At 46.8% G+C, this 20,057-nt stretch overlaps 1 protein-coding gene across 1 annotated transcript in view; it reads right to left on the bottom strand.

Annotated features, from left to right (window-relative positions):
* Positions 1-20,057, bottom strand: part of LOC140385768 (uncharacterized) — a 205,104-nt gene that overhangs the window by 51,125 nt on the left and 133,922 nt on the right. Inside the window, exons 18-24 of the mRNA XM_072468263.1 lie at positions 19,419-19,472; positions 18,364-18,417; positions 15,842-15,895; positions 9,879-9,932; positions 8,699-8,752; positions 7,934-7,978; positions 4,235-4,288 (exon numbers count right to left, since the gene is read on the bottom strand). Coding sequence (XP_072324364.1) covers positions 4,235-4,288; positions 7,934-7,978; positions 8,699-8,752; positions 9,879-9,932; positions 15,842-15,895; positions 18,364-18,417; positions 19,419-19,472 — 369 coding nt within the window. The remainder of the gene's footprint in view (positions 1-4,234; positions 4,289-7,933; positions 7,979-8,698; positions 8,753-9,878; positions 9,933-15,841; positions 15,896-18,363; positions 18,418-19,418; positions 19,473-20,057) is intronic.

Raw genomic sequence — 20,057 nt, 5'->3', positions numbered from 1 at the left:
CTCCTCCCCCCACAGGCCGCCCCCCGACCCTGCGCGCAGAGTTCCCGCCGACTGTGACCAGGTGTGGGCGGCACCGGCGGGACTCTGCCTTTTTAGAGCGGCTTCTCGGCCCATTCGGGCCGGAGAATCGGCAGCTCGGCTGCGTAGAGCAGGCCGCGACCGGCGCCAGTGGCGCCAATTCTACGTGCAGCGGAGAATCGCATGCTGGTGTCGGGGCGGTGTGGCGCGGTTGCGGGAATTCTCTGGCCCGGCGCGGGGCTGGGAGAATCCCGCCCAGGGTCGAGTTAGGATTTCCACTATTAGTACCTCCTACTGGAATTGCCTACATGTTTGCTGCTGGAATTATGCACGACCACGGATAATGAATAAGCACTAGCAGGAGCTCCAGATAAATTAAAAGCTTAAAGCTGAATTGGACAGGGCACCAAGCCACTAACCCTAACCCCCCCCAGCCCCTCACCACTCCTGGCTCGAAATTTGAGAGCAGGACCCACCCAGGGAAGAGTAGCCGCCCTGCAACCATTTACTGACAAATTGGCTGTTAATTGACTGAGGCCGTAGGATCGTACATCGCAGAAAAGGCCCTTTGGCCCATCATTTCTGCACCGACTATAACTATCCCTATTCTCATGCTAATCCGATTTATCAGCACTTGGCCCATATCCTTGAATGTGACGGTGTTTCAAGTGCTTATCCAAGTGTTTTTTAAAGGTTGTGTGGTTTCCAGCCTCCACTACCTTCCCAGGCTGTGCATTCCAGATTCTCGCCACAATCAGAGTGATTTTTTTTCCTGCAAATTCCCTCGGAATCTCTTGCCCCTCACCCTAAACCCATGCCCCCTTGTGATTGACCCCTCAACCAAGGGGAACAACTGCTGTCCAAACCATTCATAATCTTATACACCTCATTCATATCCCCCCTCAGCCTTCTCTGCTCTAAAGGAAACAATCCCAGCCTACCAAGCCTCTCCAAATAGCTCAGATGCTCCATCCCAGGCAACATCCTGGTGAATCTCCTCTGGACCCTCTCCAAAGCAATCACCTCCTTGTTCTTTTAATCTATGCCATGACTGATAAAGCCATGATGTGGAGATGCCGACGTTGGACTGGGGTGTTAGACCTCCTGAGGAAGGAGCAGTGCTCCGAAAGCTAGTGTTTGAAACAAACCTGTTGGACTTTAACCTGGTGTTGTAAGACTTCTTACATGACTGATGGAGGCAAGTGTCCCATATGCCTTCTTAACTACCCTATTCACCTGCTCTGCCACCTTCTATAATCTGTGAACAAGTACCCCAAATTCCATCTGTTCCTCTGGACTTCCTGGTGTTCTGCCATTTATTATATACTCCCTTGTCCTGTTTCTTCTTCCAAAGTGCATCACCTCACACTTATCAGGGCTAAATACCATCTGCCACTGCTCTACCCATCTGACCAATCTTCCTCTAATCTATGATCCTTGTCTTCACTGTTGACCACCCTCCCAATCATAGTTTTGTCTGCAAACGTACTCATCATTCTCCCCACGTTCTCATCTATATCATTTATATACAAAAAACAAACACAAAGGGACCCAGCACTGATCCCTGTGTACGTCAGGTTTCCTTGAATTCCGTGTTGGACGCATTTGTTTATTGTCACGTGTACTGGGGTACAGTGAAAAGAATTTTTCTGCGTGCAGCTCAGGCGGATCATTCCGTACGTGAAAAGAAATACTTAATAGGGCAATCATAAAATACGTAATTTAAATACATTGGCAAAGGCATCGGATGAAGCATACAGGAGTGTAGTACTACTCAGTAGAGAAAATGTGTGAAGAGATCAGATCAGCCCATAAGAGGGTCGTTCAGGAGACTGGTGACGGTGGGGAAGAAGCTGTTTTTGAATCTGTTAGTGCGTGTTGTCAGACATTTGTATCTCTTGCCCAATGGAAGAAGTTGGAAGAGCGAGTAAGCCGGGTGGGAGGGTTTTTTGATTATACTTCCCGCTTTCCCCAGGCAGCGGGAGGTGTAGACAGAGTCAATCGATGGGAGGCGGGTTTGTGTGATGGACTGGGCTGTGTTCATGACTCTCTGTAGTTTCTTTGGGTCTTGGGCCGAGCAGTTGCCATACCAACCTGTGATGCAGCCAGATAGGATGCTTTCTATGGTGCATCTGTAAAAGTTGGTAAGAGTCAATGTGGGCATGCTGAATTTCCTTAATTTCCTGTGCTTCAAACTTCTCAATCAGTCTCCCACGCAGGACCTTGTCAAAGGCTTTGCTGAAATCCATATAAACTACATCAACTCCACTTTATTCAGCCACACAATCGGTCACTTTATCAAAAAAATCGATCAAATTTATTTGGTGTGACCTCCCTCTGACAAAGCCATGCTGACTATCCCGAAGCAACCCGTGCCTTTCCAAGTGGAGATTGTGATCTCTTTCAGAGTTTTCTGCAATAGTTTCCCTACCACTGATGTGAGACTCACTGGTCTCTAATTCACTGGTTTATTTCTCCCACCTGTCTTGAAAAGTGGAACAACATTGTTCTCCAGTCCTCTTTCACTTCCCTTGTGGGCAGACAGGAATTAAAAATTTGTGTCAGAGCCCCTGCAATTTCCTGCCTCGCCTCCCACAGCAGCGTGGGATGCAATTCATCCGGGCCTGGGGACTTGCCTATCTTTAAGCCCATCAAAGCTTCCAATACCTCCTCACTTCCTGTGTCAACCTGCTCAAGATCCTCACAGTCCCATTTTCTGAATTCTGTACCGACATCATCCTCCTCCTCCTGAGTGAAGACTAATGAGAAGTATTCATTTAATACTCTAGCAATGTGGCTTCACACACAGATTGCCCTATTGGTCTCTAATGGGCCGTACTCTTTCCCTGGTTAACTTTTTCCCCTTAATGTATTTGCAGAGTTTACAGGTTGCAAAATCCTGTTCTTGAAATAAGGAGTGGGATTCTGTGATCCTGAGGCTGTGTTGATGCCGTCTGAAACGCCGTCCCGTTTCTTGATGGCATCAACTTAGCCTCTGCATTAGCAATTCTGGCCCCTACACGGGCCAGCACGGCACTGGGCCACATCAGCTCCAGCTGCTGATCCCGGCGTGAACTGGGTGCCGTGGGATCTGCGCATGCGCAGTGGCACCGGTGCCAACACGGACATATGCATTGGCACAGGCGCCAACCCGCACATGCGCAGTGGCTCCCTTCAACGCGCCGGCCCCAAAGCAACATGGCGCAGGGCTACATGGGCCGGTGCGGAAGAAAGGAGGCCCTTAGCCAGAGAGGCCAGCCTGCTGATCAGAGGGCTCCGATCGTGGGCCAGGCCACATCGGAGCCCCCCCCCCTGGGGTCGGACACCACCTCCCACCCCCACAGGCCGCCCTGACCAGTCAACGCCGAGTTCCTGCCGGCTGAGAGCAGGTGTGGATGGCGCCGGTGGGACTCGTTTTTTTTACGACGGCTGCTCGGCCCACCCCGGGCCGGGAATCGGCGGGGGGGGGGGGGGGGGGCGCGTATACCGGCGCCGCGCCAACCTCACTGGCGCCAATGGCGCCGATTCTCTGCTCTGCGGAGAATCACGCGTCAGGGCAGCGTGCCGCGATTCACGCCGGTCGCGGAGATTCTCCGGCCCGGCCCCGGGCTGAGAGAATCCCGCCCAGGAATTCTACTTCTCAGTGACAGAAAGTACTGGCAATTCCATTGTGGTTACTGCTGATACTGCACTCTTGAGGAGGTGATCAGCAATGGATCGCAACTTTGTATGTGTTTGGGGGTTTAGTGAGATGGGTGGTGGGGGGCACAATTTTAGCGAACTTGAGGGAGGAGGACCTGAGGGGGCGGGAGAACAACATCTTGTGGATGGGTATCTGATGCGCCCAGGTGACCAGTTAAAAGGGATCCCCCTGCCCACCACCAATCTGTGCAGGGAAACCTGTTGGACTGACTACTTTGCATGGGCCTCTCCCACCACCGGTTTCAGCCATTATTGGCCCACTGGCACGCAGGCTGCCCACACCTCTGGTAAAAGTGCAGTGGGGGAACAGATGGTTGGGGAGGGTGAGGAGACACCTGCTGGATTTAATGTGCCCATGCCTTCAAACCTACCAGCAAGGTAAAGTTTGGGAGTGAAGAAAATTGTCTGAAGAGGAGAAAACATGTTGAACAAATTAATCACATTGCAGCTCCTTGGATGGCCCTGTGTTTAACTGTAAAAAAAAAAAGCATTAACTGTTAGAAATTATACTTACAGGCTCTCCTGCTGTTCCTGGAGGTCCAACTTCTCCCAACTCACCAGTATCACCCTGCAATAGGGACAATGCATATGATTTGCCGAAGTGGGGGTTTCACAATACACCACACAGTTGGGAAAATGTATGAAAGATGAATTAAGAGAAGTTATTGAACTGAGGGGACATTAAGTGGGAAAGTAAATGAGCAATGGGGAGAGAAAGAATGGAATAAAAGGAGAGAACTACATGAGGGAATAGAACAGAAACAAAACAAGAGAAACTAAATTAAAGAGAAAACTAAATGAGGAAGGGCTAAGGAGAGCTAAATAATAATAATGTTTATTAGTGTCACAAGTTACATTAACACTACAATGAAGTTACTGTGAAAATCCCTTAGTTGCCACACTCTGGCGCCTGTTCGGGTACACTGAGGAAGAATTCAGAATGTCCAATTCACCTAACAAGCACGTTTTTCAGGACTTGTGGGAGGAAACCGGAGCGCCCGGAGGAAACCCATGCAGATACGGGGAGAACGTGCAGACTCCGCACAGACAGTGACCCATGTCAATGTTTCCTGTTGATTATTCTTTTGTCTACTACGTAAGTACTGTGTACGTTCCCTCGGAGGCAGAAAAATACTGTTCACTGTACTTCGGGACCTGTGACAATAAATCAAATCAAATCTAATCAAAGCGGAAATTGAACCCGTGTCCTTGGCACTGTGAAGCAACAGTGCAAACACTGTGCTACCGTGCCGCCCGGGAAGGGCAAGGGGGAGAGAAAGGCAGTGATCTAAAACTAACTGGGTGAACAAAACGACAGACAGACAACTAAACAAGGAGGGAGGGAAAATTCAACACGGGAGAATAATCTAAATGAGGTGGAGACAAAACCAAATGAGGGAGAAGTTAGCGGTAGAAAATGAATGAGAATAAGCAAACTAAGAAACAAAACGGTTGGTAATAGGGTAAGGTGAATAAAATAAATTAGTAAATGATGCAAAGAGAAAGAAAAAATAGTTTTATAGTGAATTGGGAGGAAACAGGAACACTTTAAATCATTACCACACAAATGTAATCTTGGCTTCCCACTTCAGTGGCGAGATTCTCTGACCCCCCCGCCGGGTCGGAGAATCGCCGGGGGCTGGCGTGAATCCCGTCCCCACTGGCTGCCGAATTCTCCGGCATCGGAGATTCGGCGGGGGTGGGAATCGCGCCGGTTGGCGGGCCCCTCCGGCGATTCTCCGGCCCGGATGGGCCGAAGTCCCGCTGCTAGAATGCCTGTCCTGCCGGCGTGGATTAAACCACCTCTCTTACTGGCGGGACAAGGTGGTGCGGGCGGGCTCCGGGGTCCTGGGGGGGGGCGCGGGGCGATCTGGCCCCGGGGGGTGCCCCCACGGTGACCTGGCCCGCGATCGGGGCCCACCGATCCGCATCGGGCCTGTGCCGTGGGGGCACTCTTTTCCTTCCGCCTTCGCCACGGTCTCCACCATGGCGGAGGCGGAAGAGACTCCCTCCACAGCGCATGCGCGGGGATGCCGTGAGCGACCGCTAATGCTCCCGCGCATGCGCCGCCCAGCAAGTCATTTCCGCGCCAGCTGGCGGGGCACCAAAGGCCTTTTCCGCCAGCTGGCGGGGTGGAAATCAGTCCGGCGTGGGCCTAGCCCCTCAAGGTGAGGGCTCGGCCCCCCAAGATGCGGAGGATTCCGCACCTTTGGGGCGGCGCGATGCCCGACTGATTTGCGCCGTTTTTGGTGCCGGTCGGTGGACATCACGCCGATACTGGAGAATTTTGCCCCAGGTCTCTTTTCCATTAAGTAAGCGCCTTAAGTTTTTTTATTGCATTAAAAATGCTTCTTATTGTAATTGTTGTTGCTCCTACTCCCACCAATAGGTATCTGCCTTTTCCAACCAAACTGAATGAAATCTTTGAGAATGTGCATTTGATTCGCTGCCGCCCGCTGTTGGTCGGGAAATTCCCGATGTGGCAGAGAATCCAGCGCCTGCTGATGGCGACATCAAGGTTTGTAGCCTGCACCAGTGGAAGGATGCAAATGGGTATGAATGGGCTGGACTCCGGGTTCTTCATGCCTCCGTGATGCCCCTGTCCTCTCGGTGGGATTCACACGGGCATGGACTGGAGCAAGTATTTGTCGGTCCGGCCCTGATGTGGCGTTCCTCACTGTGGGCCAAAGCGGCAAGTATTTAATGTGGGTGCCCCGAAAGTCCATCACGGGGTCCCCTCCCCCACAATGCAAATGCTGCCCATCTCATCCCCACCCCCTGCCACCGAATGGCCTTAACCACAACATTTATCAATATCTAGGAGTTAAGTGCTTTCACTTACTCTTGCCCTCTGCAAAAAGCACTTAACCGCTTTTGATGTGTTCATGAGCTGTCAATCATAACTAGATGCTCATAAACATTACTATTAGTTTCACAGCAGGCTACTTGAGATCCATTCAAGCATGAAGGGAAATTAAAATAAACAATCCAGACATCTGGCTGTCTGGAAGCTATCAATTACAGCCTATTAAAAGCTAGTTTTCCTTTGAAGTGAGTAGAAGCCATTTAGATCAATGGGTCTGAGGTCCTCTAAAGCCTGGTGGTGTGTTTTTCGCTTTCTATGAATTTACAGCTGCTGTTTTCTAGACATCTGCCTAAGGCAGCAACTGCAAGGGATAGGCGAGTGAAAAAGCAATGATTTTTTTCACTGCTTCTGCCTGGACTGCTCTTTAGCTTCTAGGCAGGGATGACTAATGGAAGGGCTGGTCTCTGTTTTGGAGTTGTCTCTCTTGTGAGGTGTTCTGCTAGAGGGGGTATCTGATTTGGGGGGGGGCTTCTGAAATGGGGGTTTCTCTGTTATGGGGGACCTCTGGTGGGAGTCTCTGATGTGGGGGAGGTCTCCGATAAGGAGGGTCTCTTGTGGGGGTCTCTGGTGGGTTATCTGCTGGGGAGTCTAGTGGGATTGTCTGGTGGGTGGTCTGGTGTGGGAATCTGATTGGGGAAGTCTGAACGGGGGTCTGGTGAGATGGTTTGGTGGGGGGGTCTGGTGTGGGAGGGTCTGGTGAGGGGGGGGGGGTCGGATCACCATCATGTGTGTATTCTGTGGAGGGGGGAGTGATCCAGCAATTCCTGTGGTGTGGGAGGAGGATGCCCCTACTTGTTAGCGAGGGAACGTGTGGTGGGCAGGATTTGCATTGGCGAGGAGAGGGGGCCAGCCGCCTGACCTCACTTTCGGGCTGCCTGTTCAAAATGGCAGCCCTGTAACAGGATTTGCGACAGAATCCCTTGCAATCCCCGCCATGCATATATTTGCATTCCATTTTGCACTCCATTCTCTAGCTCTGCTGTAAGATCCACAAACACAACATTAACCTGTCCACATTTCAAATATTTTCCGCCATTACTTCAGATTTTGAGCAATTAGCGCCTTTAGTTTTCTGACACTAAACTTCACTTACGCTAACATATGTTTAAATGGATCACAAAGAATGTTGATTCAAACAAAACTCAATGCAGACTGAAGAGAGCAGGACCAAGATTCAGAAACCTGCATTATGGCGAATAAACACAGCTCATATTTCTGCTGCCACTGATGCTGGCCGACCTGCTGCGTACTTTGTTTTGATGCTGAAGCTCTGGGCTTATCATTTGTGGAGGGTTAACACACAATCCTTACTTTATTTCTCATATATTTGAAAATATAAACAATTACCTTTTGGCCCATAGGTCCTTTCTGCCCTGGTGATCCGTGTAATCCCTTAAAAAACATAGGTGAGTTATTATTCATTTTCAGGTTGGTTTAATTACAAGGCCATTTTTCGCTCCTATATTGCAGAGCCTGGTATTGTGAACGATTGCATTACTCCCACATTCACTGCTTTAAATCCGCTGATTTGTGGAAGTATCATTTTAGCTAAAGCAGCATTTAACTTTCCGACAACCATTTTAAAATGGCCTCAAATCACAGTGCCCACAACATTCAAAATACTGTAGTCACTGGCTGTAGTTATAACTTTAAAAAAAAAAAATTGTGAACACCAAATACTTTTGAAATGTTGTCACTAATTTTAGGGGGAAAGACAGAAGCTAATTTATACACTGCAAAATACCACAAACAGCAATAGAATGATTGGCTAGGTTACATTTTTGGGGTATTGACTGAGGCAAGAACATTGGCTAAAAGTGCTAGGAAAACTCTCTGCTACCTTTCAAAATAGGCTGCAAGATGTTTAATATCCACCTGAATTATAGAAATGGGAAAATGGGACCTTGGCTCAATATCTCATATGAAGAAAGATAGCTTCGAAACAGCACTGCAATGTCCGTCTAGATTGCATTCTCAGGCCCTGCGGTGGAATCCATGACTTTATGATTCAGATGAGAGGGCTCAGCCAGTTTGACAATTAGAAACTAACATAAGCCAAGGAAATAAACCATTCATGCAGACAATTGTTTAGGTTACAGTACAAATACTTACAGGTAAACCCGAAGCCCCAGTTTCTCCCATTCGACCTGGTATCCCAGCATCACCCTGCATTGAAAATGTAAGTGCAGAAGTATTTGTAGGGACAGTTAATGGTCATTTCTCCCACAAGTTTGATCCTTTTCTCATGAAGTTAAATATTATCGACCTCAGGCTGGAGAGGTGGGGGTGGGGGTGCAGACAGGCTGCATAATTCCGGTAGCATCTCGACCCCGATGCCTCACCATTCCCATCCTCATGGTGGGCAGTTTCTGGTATTTTCCCCAACTGCAGAGATGCATGCCTTTCCTGGTTGCATTCCCTGTTTCCATATCCTAAGTTGAAACTATATTTGACCCCACCAATGGAAAGCAATCAATTTGGTAGGAACTTCCCCTTTCCACTTTTATATCGCTGTTAGAATCCTCATATAACATTAAGCCTTGATCAATGAGGTGTAACCAAGTTTTTTAACCATGAATTGAGTAATAACTTCTGCCCATGTCATTCTAAGGTATGTGGAATATTGTAAGATTTCTCTGTCATGATTAAATACTAGATTTTTAAAGTTAAATTTGTTGAGCAATTAAAAACTTTTCTGAAGTTTTTCCATGACATTTCATCTTCTACATTCACCCCCCATGTGCATGTGCCAATTTTTATTTTGATCTATGTCGCTATTTTTTTAAAATGATTTGATTATTAGGGTTTTAATTTCCTTTTTAGTTGTCTGTGAAAATTCCTTTTTGTGGTTGGGTGCTTTAATAGTTTGACGGCATAATTAATACTCAACTCTGCAATCTGCTGCAAGGTGAGAGAAAGAAAACAGATCACTGTAGCGCACAAAGACTCCGTGAGACGAATAGAGTGAAGTCGATGAGGCTTTATTAAGCGTGTCTGTTCCCCAGCAGCCCGATAGTAAACTGGCCTGCGGGGGAAGGCACCGGCTTCTTATACTTCGCCTTCAGGGCGGAGCATGAGGTCAACGGCCAACCAGGACCCGGGATCTGTCAGCCAATGACATTAGGGCTTCCAGTCCCACATGACCCCCAATACATACTACCACAATCACTCAATCATTCGATGAAGCTTTCTTTGAGGTCAGGGGTGAGCACACTTGCTTTGTTGATGACAGAAAATCTAGGCCATTGCCAATTTGCAAACAAGGCAACATCAACAAAATTCTTATTGTTACCTTTTGGCCTTCTGCTCCAGGATTCCCATTTCGTCCAGGATGCCCAGGTATACCCTAAAATATATAAATTTAAATGATGAAAAGTTATTTTTTCAATAGTCTCCCTTCTCAAGCCAGTGGCTCATTCACAGGGGGAACGTCTACAGATGACTTGTGGGAGCATCATGGGCAAGCCCAGAGCACACATGTATATGGCTGCACATTTTATACCGAAAGCCAGAGAATGGAGATCTGGTAGGAGATACTGGACGGATTTCCATCCTTCCGGATTGCATAAGGTCCATTGCAACAGCCCAAGGATGGACCTCATTGAGGTCAACTAACTGAGCAGAAATTGGGATCATGCATAGAACCTTACTCGTCAGCTACTCAGTGGGCAAATTCACTCAGCTATTCGGGAACCGACACTGTTTTATTTCCAATTAATATAATATATATATGAATATATGATCCTATTTTAAAATGTTATGCTCCCATCTGGATATTCCCTTGTATCACATGGAATGGTCTCTAGTTGGGACTGATGATTTGCTGTTTCTGGTCCTTTATTGTGCTGATCATCAGATGTACTGCCAGTTTGCCTTTGATGTTCCCCTCTCATTTTATTGGATAATAGGCTTCCATGCACACCAGTGTACCATTACAATGCAGGCCACTTTATTTCATAAAAATTTGTACAGACTCCTTCCTACTGCTTCAGGAAGTAGCCTTTATCACCATCATCAGTGCAGAAGAAGGCCATTTGACCCATCGAGTCTGCACAGACCCTCCAAAAGCACATCCCTCCTAGGCCCACTCGCCCACCTTATCCCCGCAACTCCACAACCTAACCTATACACCTTTGGACACCAAGGGGCAATTTAGCACGGCCAATCCACCTACCCTGAACATCTTTGGGACTGTGGGAGGAAACCGGAGTTCCAAGAGGAAACCCACGCAGACACTGGGAGAATGTGCAAACTCCACACAGACAGTCACAGTGTTACAGGGATAGGGTGGGGGAGTGGGGTAGGGTGTTCTGTCAGAGTGTCAGTGCAGACTCAATGGGCCGAATGGCCTCCTTCTGCACTGAAGGGATTCTATGATTCTGTGAGTGTTTGGCAACAAAGATGTCCGTCAGTCAACAAAAGCCCTCGTGTGGAGGGCAGTTGTGGTTACCACACTCCTGTACTACCATGAGTCCAGGACAGTGTTTCAGTGACAGATAAGAGTGCTAGAGAAATCCCAGCAGCAATGCCTCTTCTCCATCCTCTGGTTTCATTGGGGAATCATCAAACAAATGCTAGTGCCATTCTTGAATCCAGTTCCACAAACATTCGGACAAACTTCCTGCTAAATCAACTAGGATGGATTGGACATTGTGGCATAGGGCCAAAAGCTGCTTCCCCTGACAGATTCTGTTCATCAACTCTCAAATGGCCATGGTCAAGGGGAAGACAAAGAAAATGCTTCAACCACATGCTAAAGCCCTCCTTGTAGCACAGGAGCATTGACATTACTGACTGACAGACCTTTGCAAGCAATAGTTCAAAACGATGAAAACCTGTCCATCAAGCATGAGCATGCTTTGGATCACAAAATCTGAGTGCTAGGGCAGAGTGGCGATAGAGGACAAAAGAAAAGGAAGCAAATCCTGGCATTCCAGATCCCACGACCTCCTGGGCCATCCTGCTTTATTTGCCCAAAGGTCTGCAGGGTGAGAGTCAGCCGGTTCATATACATGAAGGCCCATGGCAGGAATTCATGACACTAAATAGACATCATCCTTGAATCGAGGGACAGCTGGCGACAATTGTACTGACTCCTAAACTCCAGTCAAAAAGAAGCTGCCTTTTTTAACTAATATACTGCACACAGCACAGGTACAGGTTATTCTGTACTTAGGTTTAACTGTCACTTCGTTGTTCAGATCTTGAACGTTGGTGAAGAAACATATTGTCAAAGCTTTTCACCTTGCACTTGCCAGGACAAACAAAAGGATTCCAAATGCCAACTGACCACAGCAACTTACACTTCAGGAAAACAAGTGCTGATTGGTTGGCAAGTCATCTCGGATTGGTTGAGATATTGCCATGGAGAAAGAAATGGGGACAAAAAGCTACCGGGTAATCAAAAAAGGGTGCAAAGCTTGACCAAATAAAGTAAATTCGATTCAAGAATACTTGTGTAAATAGTTTGTGTGATGCACCAATTGCCCTCATCCAGGAGGGCAACACGCTGAAACCAAGCCATCAAGCCTGTTCTGAGGCAGGAGATATGTCCACCGTTCCATCAGGAGGAGATATCCACTGATCCATCTATTCAGCCGCCACACCTTTTCTTGCAGAGACTGTTGCTCATTCAAAGACCTTGCTTTGTCATGTTAAGGAATTCTTCAAGGTACTTCTGCTCCCTTTAATCCGGTTACTGCTCCTTGAGGTGCTACTCGTTACCTTATTTTCTGTGGCAGGAATGGCAGATTGTGTGTTGTCGGGAAATTCGCTCCAAACATAACTTCTGAGCCCTGAGCCAGCAGGGGTCAATGCAGTGGGTGGAACTCCATCTTCAACCCTGCTTGGCTCATCCAAACTAGAGAAAAGTCCAGCCCCTTGTGACTCAAACTCAGCAGTAGCTAGTGGTGTCCCTCAGGAATCAGTGTTGGGCCCACAACTGTTCACAATTTACATAGATGATTTGGAGTTGGGGACCAAGGGCAATGTGTCCAAGTTTGCAGACGACACTAAGATAAGTGGTAAAGCAAAAAGTGCAGAGGATACTGGAAGTCTGCAGAGGGATTTGGATAGGCTAAGTGAATGGGCTAGGGTCTGGCAGATGGAATACAATGTTGACAAATGTGAGGTTATCCATTTTGGTAGGAATAACAGCAAAAGGGATTATTATTTAAATGATAAAATATTAAAACATGCTGCTGTGCAGAGAGACCTGGGTGTGCTAGTGCATGAGTCGCAAAAAGTTGGTTTTCAGGTGCAACAGGTGATTAAGAAGGCAAATGGAATTTTGTCCTTCATTGCTAGAGGGATGGAGTTTAAGACTAGGGAGGTTCTGCTGCAATTGTATAAGGTGTTAGTGAGGCCACACCTGGAGTATTGTTTTCAGTTTTGGTCTCCTTACTTGAGAAAGGACGTACTGGCACTGGAGGGTGTGCAGAGGAGATTTACTAGGTTAATCCCAGAGCTGAAGGGGTTGGATTACGAGGAGAGGTTGAGTAGACTGGGACTGTACTCGTTGGAATTTAGAAGGATGAGGGGGGAACTTATAGAAACATATAAGATTATGAAGGGAATAGATAGGATAGATGCAGGCAGGTTGTTTCTACTGGCGGGTGAAAGCAGATCTAGGGGGCATAGCCTCAAAAAAAGGGGAAGTAGATTTAGGACTGAGTTTAGGAGGAACTTCTTCACCCAAAGGGTTGTGAATCTATGGAATTCCTTGCCCAGTGAAGCAGTAGAGGCTCCTTCATTAAATGTTTTTAAGATCAAGATAGATAGTTTTTTGAAGAATAAAGGGATTAAGGGTTATGGTGTTCGGGCCGGAAAGTGGAGCTGAGTCCACAAAAGATCATTGAATGGTGGAGCAGGCTCGAGGGGCCAGATGGCCTACTCCTGCTCCTAGTTCTTATGTTCTTATGTTAGCTTGGCCAGGAGTGACTCTAACTCAAGTGTTAGGTAGGCCAGGAGTGACTCTAACTCAGCGATAGGTAGGCCAGGAGTGACTCTAACTCAACGTTAGGTAGGCCAGGAGTGACTCTAACTCAGCATTAGATAGGCCAGAAATGTCCTAGTTTTGAGACAGCCTGGTATGTTTGAAAATAATTAATGCCTACCAGGAATTTCCATAATTAATAACAGTGTCCCTGGGAAAGAAATGATAGCCTTAGTTCCTGCTTTTGCTCACTATCTCCTATTACTGGTCGTGTGGACAGTAACGAAAGAATTAGGTCTGGCTGCAAACGTCCACAGTCAGATAACCCACTGACACTCAGTATCATTGCTGAGGTGTGAATAATAGGTCCATGAGCTCTTGCCCAACCACTATGTGTGGAACTTTATTCCAGCAAGGGGTTGGGGCACCTTCAGGAGAAGATTGGGAAGGGAAAATTAAAAATGTTAGACCTTATTTTAGAAAATATTTATTATGGCCATTACAAAAATGGACCAAGCTAGAGTCACAGACAGGCTCTCGGCAGTTGTGGCAAGGACTAAACAACATAACGGGCTACAAAGCGAAGCCGAACAGTGTCTCTGGCAGCAGCGCACCCCTCCCAGATGAACTCAATGCATTCTATGCTAGGTTCGAGCAGGTAACCAACAATCCGCTGTCGAGTGCCCCAGCAGCCCATAATTCACCCATACCCGCCATCACAGCTTCCGAAGTCAGATTGGCCTTCCTGAAAGTGAACCCTCGGAAGGTGACGGGCCCGGAAAGGATCCCTGGTCATGCACTCAGAGCCTGCGCGGACCAGCTGGCAGAGGTATTCGCGGACATCTTTAACCTGTCCCTACTCCACTCCGAGGTCCCCACCTGCTTCAAGAAGACCACCATCATACCGGTACCAAAGAAGAACCAGACAACGTGCCTCAATGACTACCGTCCGGTGGCCCTGACTTTAGTCGTAATGAAGTGCTTCGAGAGGTTGAGCATGAATCGCATCACTTCCATACTCCCAGAACGCCTTGATCCACTGCAATTCGCAGACCGTTGCAACCGGTCCACATCAGACGCATTTCCCTGGCCCTACACTCATCCCATTTTCGAGCATCTCGAAAACAAGGACTCCTACATCAGACTCCTATTTATTGACTACAGCTTCGCCTTCAACGCCATAATCCCAGTCAAGCTCATATCAAAGCTCCAAAACCTAGGACTTGGCTCCCCACACTGCAACTGGATCATCGATTTTCTGACCAACAGACCACAATCAGTAAGAATGAACAACAACACCTCCTCCACAATAGTCCTGAACACCAGGGCCCCGCAAGGCTGCGTACCTAGCCCCCTACTCTACTCCCCGTACACACACAACTGCATGGCAAAACTTGGTTCCAACTCCATCTACAAGTTTGCTGATGATACGACCAAAGTGGGCCGGATCTCAAATAACGACGAGTCAGAATACAGGAGGGAGATAGAGAACCGAGTGGAGTGGTGCAGCGACAACAATCTCTCCCTCAATGCCAGCAAAACTAAAGGGCTGGTCATTGACTTCAGGAAGCAAAGTACTGTACACACCCCTGTCAGCATCAATGGGGCCGAGGTAGAGATGGTTAGCAGTTTCAAATTCCTAGGGGTGCATATCTCCAAATATCTGTCCTAGTCCATCCACGTCGACGCTACCACCAAGAAAGCACAACAGCGCCTATAGTTCCTCAGGAAACTAAGGAAATTTGGCATGCCCACATTAACCCTTACCAACTTTTACAGATGCACCATAGATAGCATCCTATCGGGCTGCATCACAGCCTGGTATGGCAACTGCTCGGCCCAGGACCGCAAGAAACTTCAGAGAGTCGTGAACCCGCCCAGTCCATCACACGAACCTGCCTCCCATCCACTGACTCCACCTACACCTCCCGCTGCCTGGGGAAAGCGGGCAGCATAATCAAAGATCCCTTCCACCCGGCTTACTCACTCTTCCAACTTCTTCCATCGGGCAGGAGATACAGAAGTCTGCGAACACACACGAACAGACTCAAAAACAGCTTCTTCCCCACTGCCACCAGACTCCTAAATGACCCTCTTATGGACTGACCTCATTAACACTACACCCTGTATGCTTCATCCGATGCCAGTGCTTATGTAGTTACATTGTATATGTTGTGTTGCCCTATTATGTATTTTCTTTTATTCCCTTTTCTTCCCATGTACTTAATGATCTGTTGAGCTGCTCGCAGAAAAATACTTTTCACTGTACCTCAGTACACGTGACAATAAACAAATCCAATCCAATAATGTTAAAGACTTACATGTTCACCTTTAGGTCCGGGAGTACCATATGGACCTCGAGGCCCCTCTGGACCCTAGAAAGCAAAGAATAACTGCATAAGGATTACAGTAACACAAACATCGCACTGAATGTTTTTATTATATCCACCACTGAAGGTGCATGGGGGTAACCACAGAGTCATAGAATCATACAATAGAGAAGAGGCTCTTTTAGTCTTCACCAACTAAACCACATTAAATTTACACTGATCCCACTTTCCAGCACTTGGCCCATAGCCTTGAATGTTATAACACTTCAAGTGCTCATACACATACTTTTTAAAGGTTGTGAGATTTCCCGCCTTGAGCCTTGTCAAAGGCTTTGCTGAAATCCATATATAAACTACATCAACAGCATTACCCACATCGAAACATTCAATCACCTCCTCGAAAGATTAAATCAAATTCATTATGCATGACCTCCCTCTGACAAAGCCATGCTGACTATCCCTGATCAAACCTTGAATCTCCAAGTGGAGATAGATTTTCTCCTTCAGAGTTTTCTCCTATAGTTTCCCTACCATTGATGTGAGACTCACTGGTCTGTAATTCCCTGCTTTATCTCTTCCACACTTCTTGAAAAATGGAACCACATTAGCTGTCCTCCACTCTTCAGGCACCTCCCCTATGACCAGGCAGTAATTAAACATTTGGATCAGAGCTCCTGTAATTTCCTCCCTTGCCTCCCACAGCAGTCTGCGATACAACTCATCCAGACCTGGGGATTTTCCACTTTCTAGCCTGCCAAAACCTCCAATACCTCCTCACTCCCTATGTTAACCTGTTCAAAGCCTCACAGTCCTTTTCTCTGAATTCTGTACCTACATCCTCCTTCTCTTGAGTGAAGACAGATGTGAAGCACTAATTTAACACCCTACCAATGTCAAAAGAACAAAGAACAAAGAAAAGTACAGCACAGGAATAGGCCCTTCAGCCCTCCAAGCCCGTGCCGACCATGCTGCATGACTAAACCGCAATGTTCTACACTTCCTGGGTCCGTATCCCTCTATTCATGTCCTCCGGCTCCACGCACAGATTGCCCCCTTGGTACCTAATGTCTTTCCCTGGTTATCCTCTTCCACTTAATATGCTTATGGAATATCTTAGGATTCCCCCAAATCCTACCCATCAGTGGTTTTTCATGTCCCCTCTTTGCTGTCTCAATTGTTTTCCGTTCCCAACTGCACTTTCTATACTCCACTAAACTGTCTTTGTCCCTTTGTACCTGTTAAAAGCCTCTCATTTCTTTCTGATCCAGTCTTGAATATTCCTCAACATCAAGGGTTCTCTGGGCTTGTTGCTTTTACATTTCATCCTGAAGAAAGAATGTTGGGCCTGCGTTCTTCCCATTTCCTTTTTGAATGCCCCCCACTACTCTGCTGGAGATTTTCCCACAAGAAGCTGTCCCCAGTCTACTTTGGCCAGATCCTGCCTCATTCTAATAAAATCTCCCTTCCCCCAATCCAAAACCGTTTTTTCCAGATCATCCTTTTCCTTTGCCGTGACAAATTTAAGTCGTACTGTGTTGTGGTCGCTATCGCTAAAATGCTCCCTCATTGCCACCTCGAAAACCTGTCCAGCTTTGTTACCCAGAATTAGATCCAGCCTTGCACCATCCCTTGTTGGACCTTCTACATGTTGACATAAAAACACTCCTGAATACATTTCAAGAAATCCACCCCATCTAAATCCTTTACACTATGACTATCCCAATTAATGTTGGGAAAGTTGAATTCCCCTAATGTAATGATAATAATAATTATTATTTTTATGTACATCAGTGAATTGTTTACATATCTGCCCCCCTATTGCCTGTTGACTGTTGAGGGCCAAGAATACACTCCCAGCAATGTGACTGTTCCTTTTTATTCCTCAGCTGTACCCACAAAGCCTCTTTTGAAGACCTTTCCAAGATATCGTCCCTCCTTACTGCAGTAACTGACTCCTTAATTAATAATGCAACACCACCTCTTCTTTTACTCCCCTGACTTGCCTGAAGATCCTATTACTCATCAGTCTTACCTATAATACTCCCAGCATTAGCCATCCAGCCTCATGTAACTCTCTTGGAACTCAACATTACTGAACCCCCTCTGTCTTGGTTCCTTTACTGTATTATGCTATGTCCCCCTCCCCTGCCCAACTAGTTTAACAGCACTAACAAAGCCACCCGCAAGGAATGTTGGTCCCATTCTGGTTCAGGTGCAGATCGGCCCATTTGTACATGCTATATTTCAGAGAAGAGCTGGCAGAACTGGAATTGTATCCAGATACATATCAATGTTAACCAGGAGAGTGGGAACATTCTATTTAACAAATCTTTATTCTGATTTTGAAGGTCACTTTGATTGCTGACTTGTAGACACTCCCCAGGTTTTCACTATTCTGCAGAAAATCTACCCTAACTGATGAATTATTCATATATTACTACAGAGAGCATTGCACATTTGAATGCAAGCATTAATTCAAATACCGAAAAAAGGAGAAGTGACTAGAACCTTACTTTTGTACCTGTGATGCCTGGCTCACCATTTGCACCTCTTGGACCTTCTGGCCCCTAAAATAAAGAAGAATGATTGTTAATTTTTTTTAAAGACTTATAGTTGTTATTTATTAGTAGGTGGCTTGATAACTGTATTGCATTATAAACTTGGCATAAATGCTTTAATATCGTGTGAAAAACAAAAGTGATTTCCATGTATTTTGCTACTTTCTCATCTTCACTATTTATAATTACATCATGATCTATTTCTTTGAAGAGTATCTGAGTCTTTGCCTTGGGCAGTGAGTGGAGGGAGAGTGAAGATTCCATGCATGAGAATTGCTTGGTTCCATGGCCACAGATAGCCAACCCACCCATAAATATGTGGTCCGACATCAATCATTCAAACTGCGAAGTCACTGACCACTGTTCCTGAGTGTCAATGTGACTTGCGGTTTATTCTCCCATATTGAGACATGAGCACGTAATCTGGGCTGATCCCCAGTTGCATTATTGCCAGAAGAGCTGGTCTTTGGATGGGCAAGAAACTGAAGTCTCTTTAATTGTCCCACGTGCCAAGCTAGAATCTGCCTGCTCAAGGGGACATTACAGTTGTGGGAATGTAACCAAATGCACCAAAGAACCAGATATCCATCTAAATGTATTGTATGAAACCAGCGACATAAAGCAAATTGGCCCTTCATCTGGCCTATACATAGGAACAGGAGTAGGCCATTTGGCCCCATTGAATCTATTCTGCCACCATTCAACTACATTATGGCTGATATGTGACCCAACTCCATCGACTTCATATACACAGCCTACTCAGTGGATGCAAGCTATCTACTGTCTCATCTGCTGATTCAGTTAATATTGGTGCTGGGTTACTGGGAATATACAACATATTATGGTTGTAAAACCTAGATTGAAAGACGCAGCCTCAAAGGTGTGGGTGGCCTTTTCCTGATCCATGTTTTTTCATGGTTCTAGCCCCTGAATTAGCTGCAGAAAAATAAATTAAAATATGGATCACTATACCTTTAACCAAAACTAGCAAAGCATTATTGAATACTTACAGTGGGCCCAGTTGATCCTGGAGGCCCAGGCAAGCCATTAAATCCTGGAGCTCCCTGAATGAAAAGAATAAAAATCACTTCAATGTTTGAGAAGAATTGTACTGTACATTTCCTATGATTTGCCATGTGATGGGACCATCAATTCACTCGAGACGGGAGTAGAAGTAAACTTGTGGCTTTAATCAACTTAGAACAGTGCCTGCCTGCGACTGATCCAATACTGAGAACCACCTCCAGGTCGACTGCTCTTTATACCTCCATTCAAGGGGAGGAGCCATGGGCGGAGCCCATACAGGCCCCAACATGTTCCCCTATGGATAATGCCATGCAATGGCCCATAGGAGGAGCCCACAAGGGCAACAGCATAGCACAGATACAAATACAAGGGCAACAGCACAGATACAAATACAATGGTGGATTATTGGCATAGTACATTCACCACATTCACCCCCTGTTAAAAAAATGAAGTCCGGCGGGGGTGACGGGTTCATAAGTTCAGCCGTTCCGGCGCACGGATTGTGCGCTGTCAATGCCGAAGCTCTGGCGTTGTTGCTGGCCCGGGTGTCGAGCTCGTCCGTGCTGGCATCGGTAGTGAGGGCGCTGGTGCAGGTACAGACGTGGACTCTGCGAGCGTCTCTT

The sequence above is a fragment of the Scyliorhinus torazame genome, chromosome 11 (genome assembly GCF_047496885.1).
Source record: "Scyliorhinus torazame isolate Kashiwa2021f chromosome 11, sScyTor2.1, whole genome shotgun sequence".
Taxonomy (NCBI): domain Eukaryota; kingdom Metazoa; phylum Chordata; class Chondrichthyes; order Carcharhiniformes; family Scyliorhinidae; genus Scyliorhinus; species Scyliorhinus torazame.
Note: the sequence above shows the minus strand (reverse complement) of the source record. Positions and strands in the feature narration are given on the sequence as shown.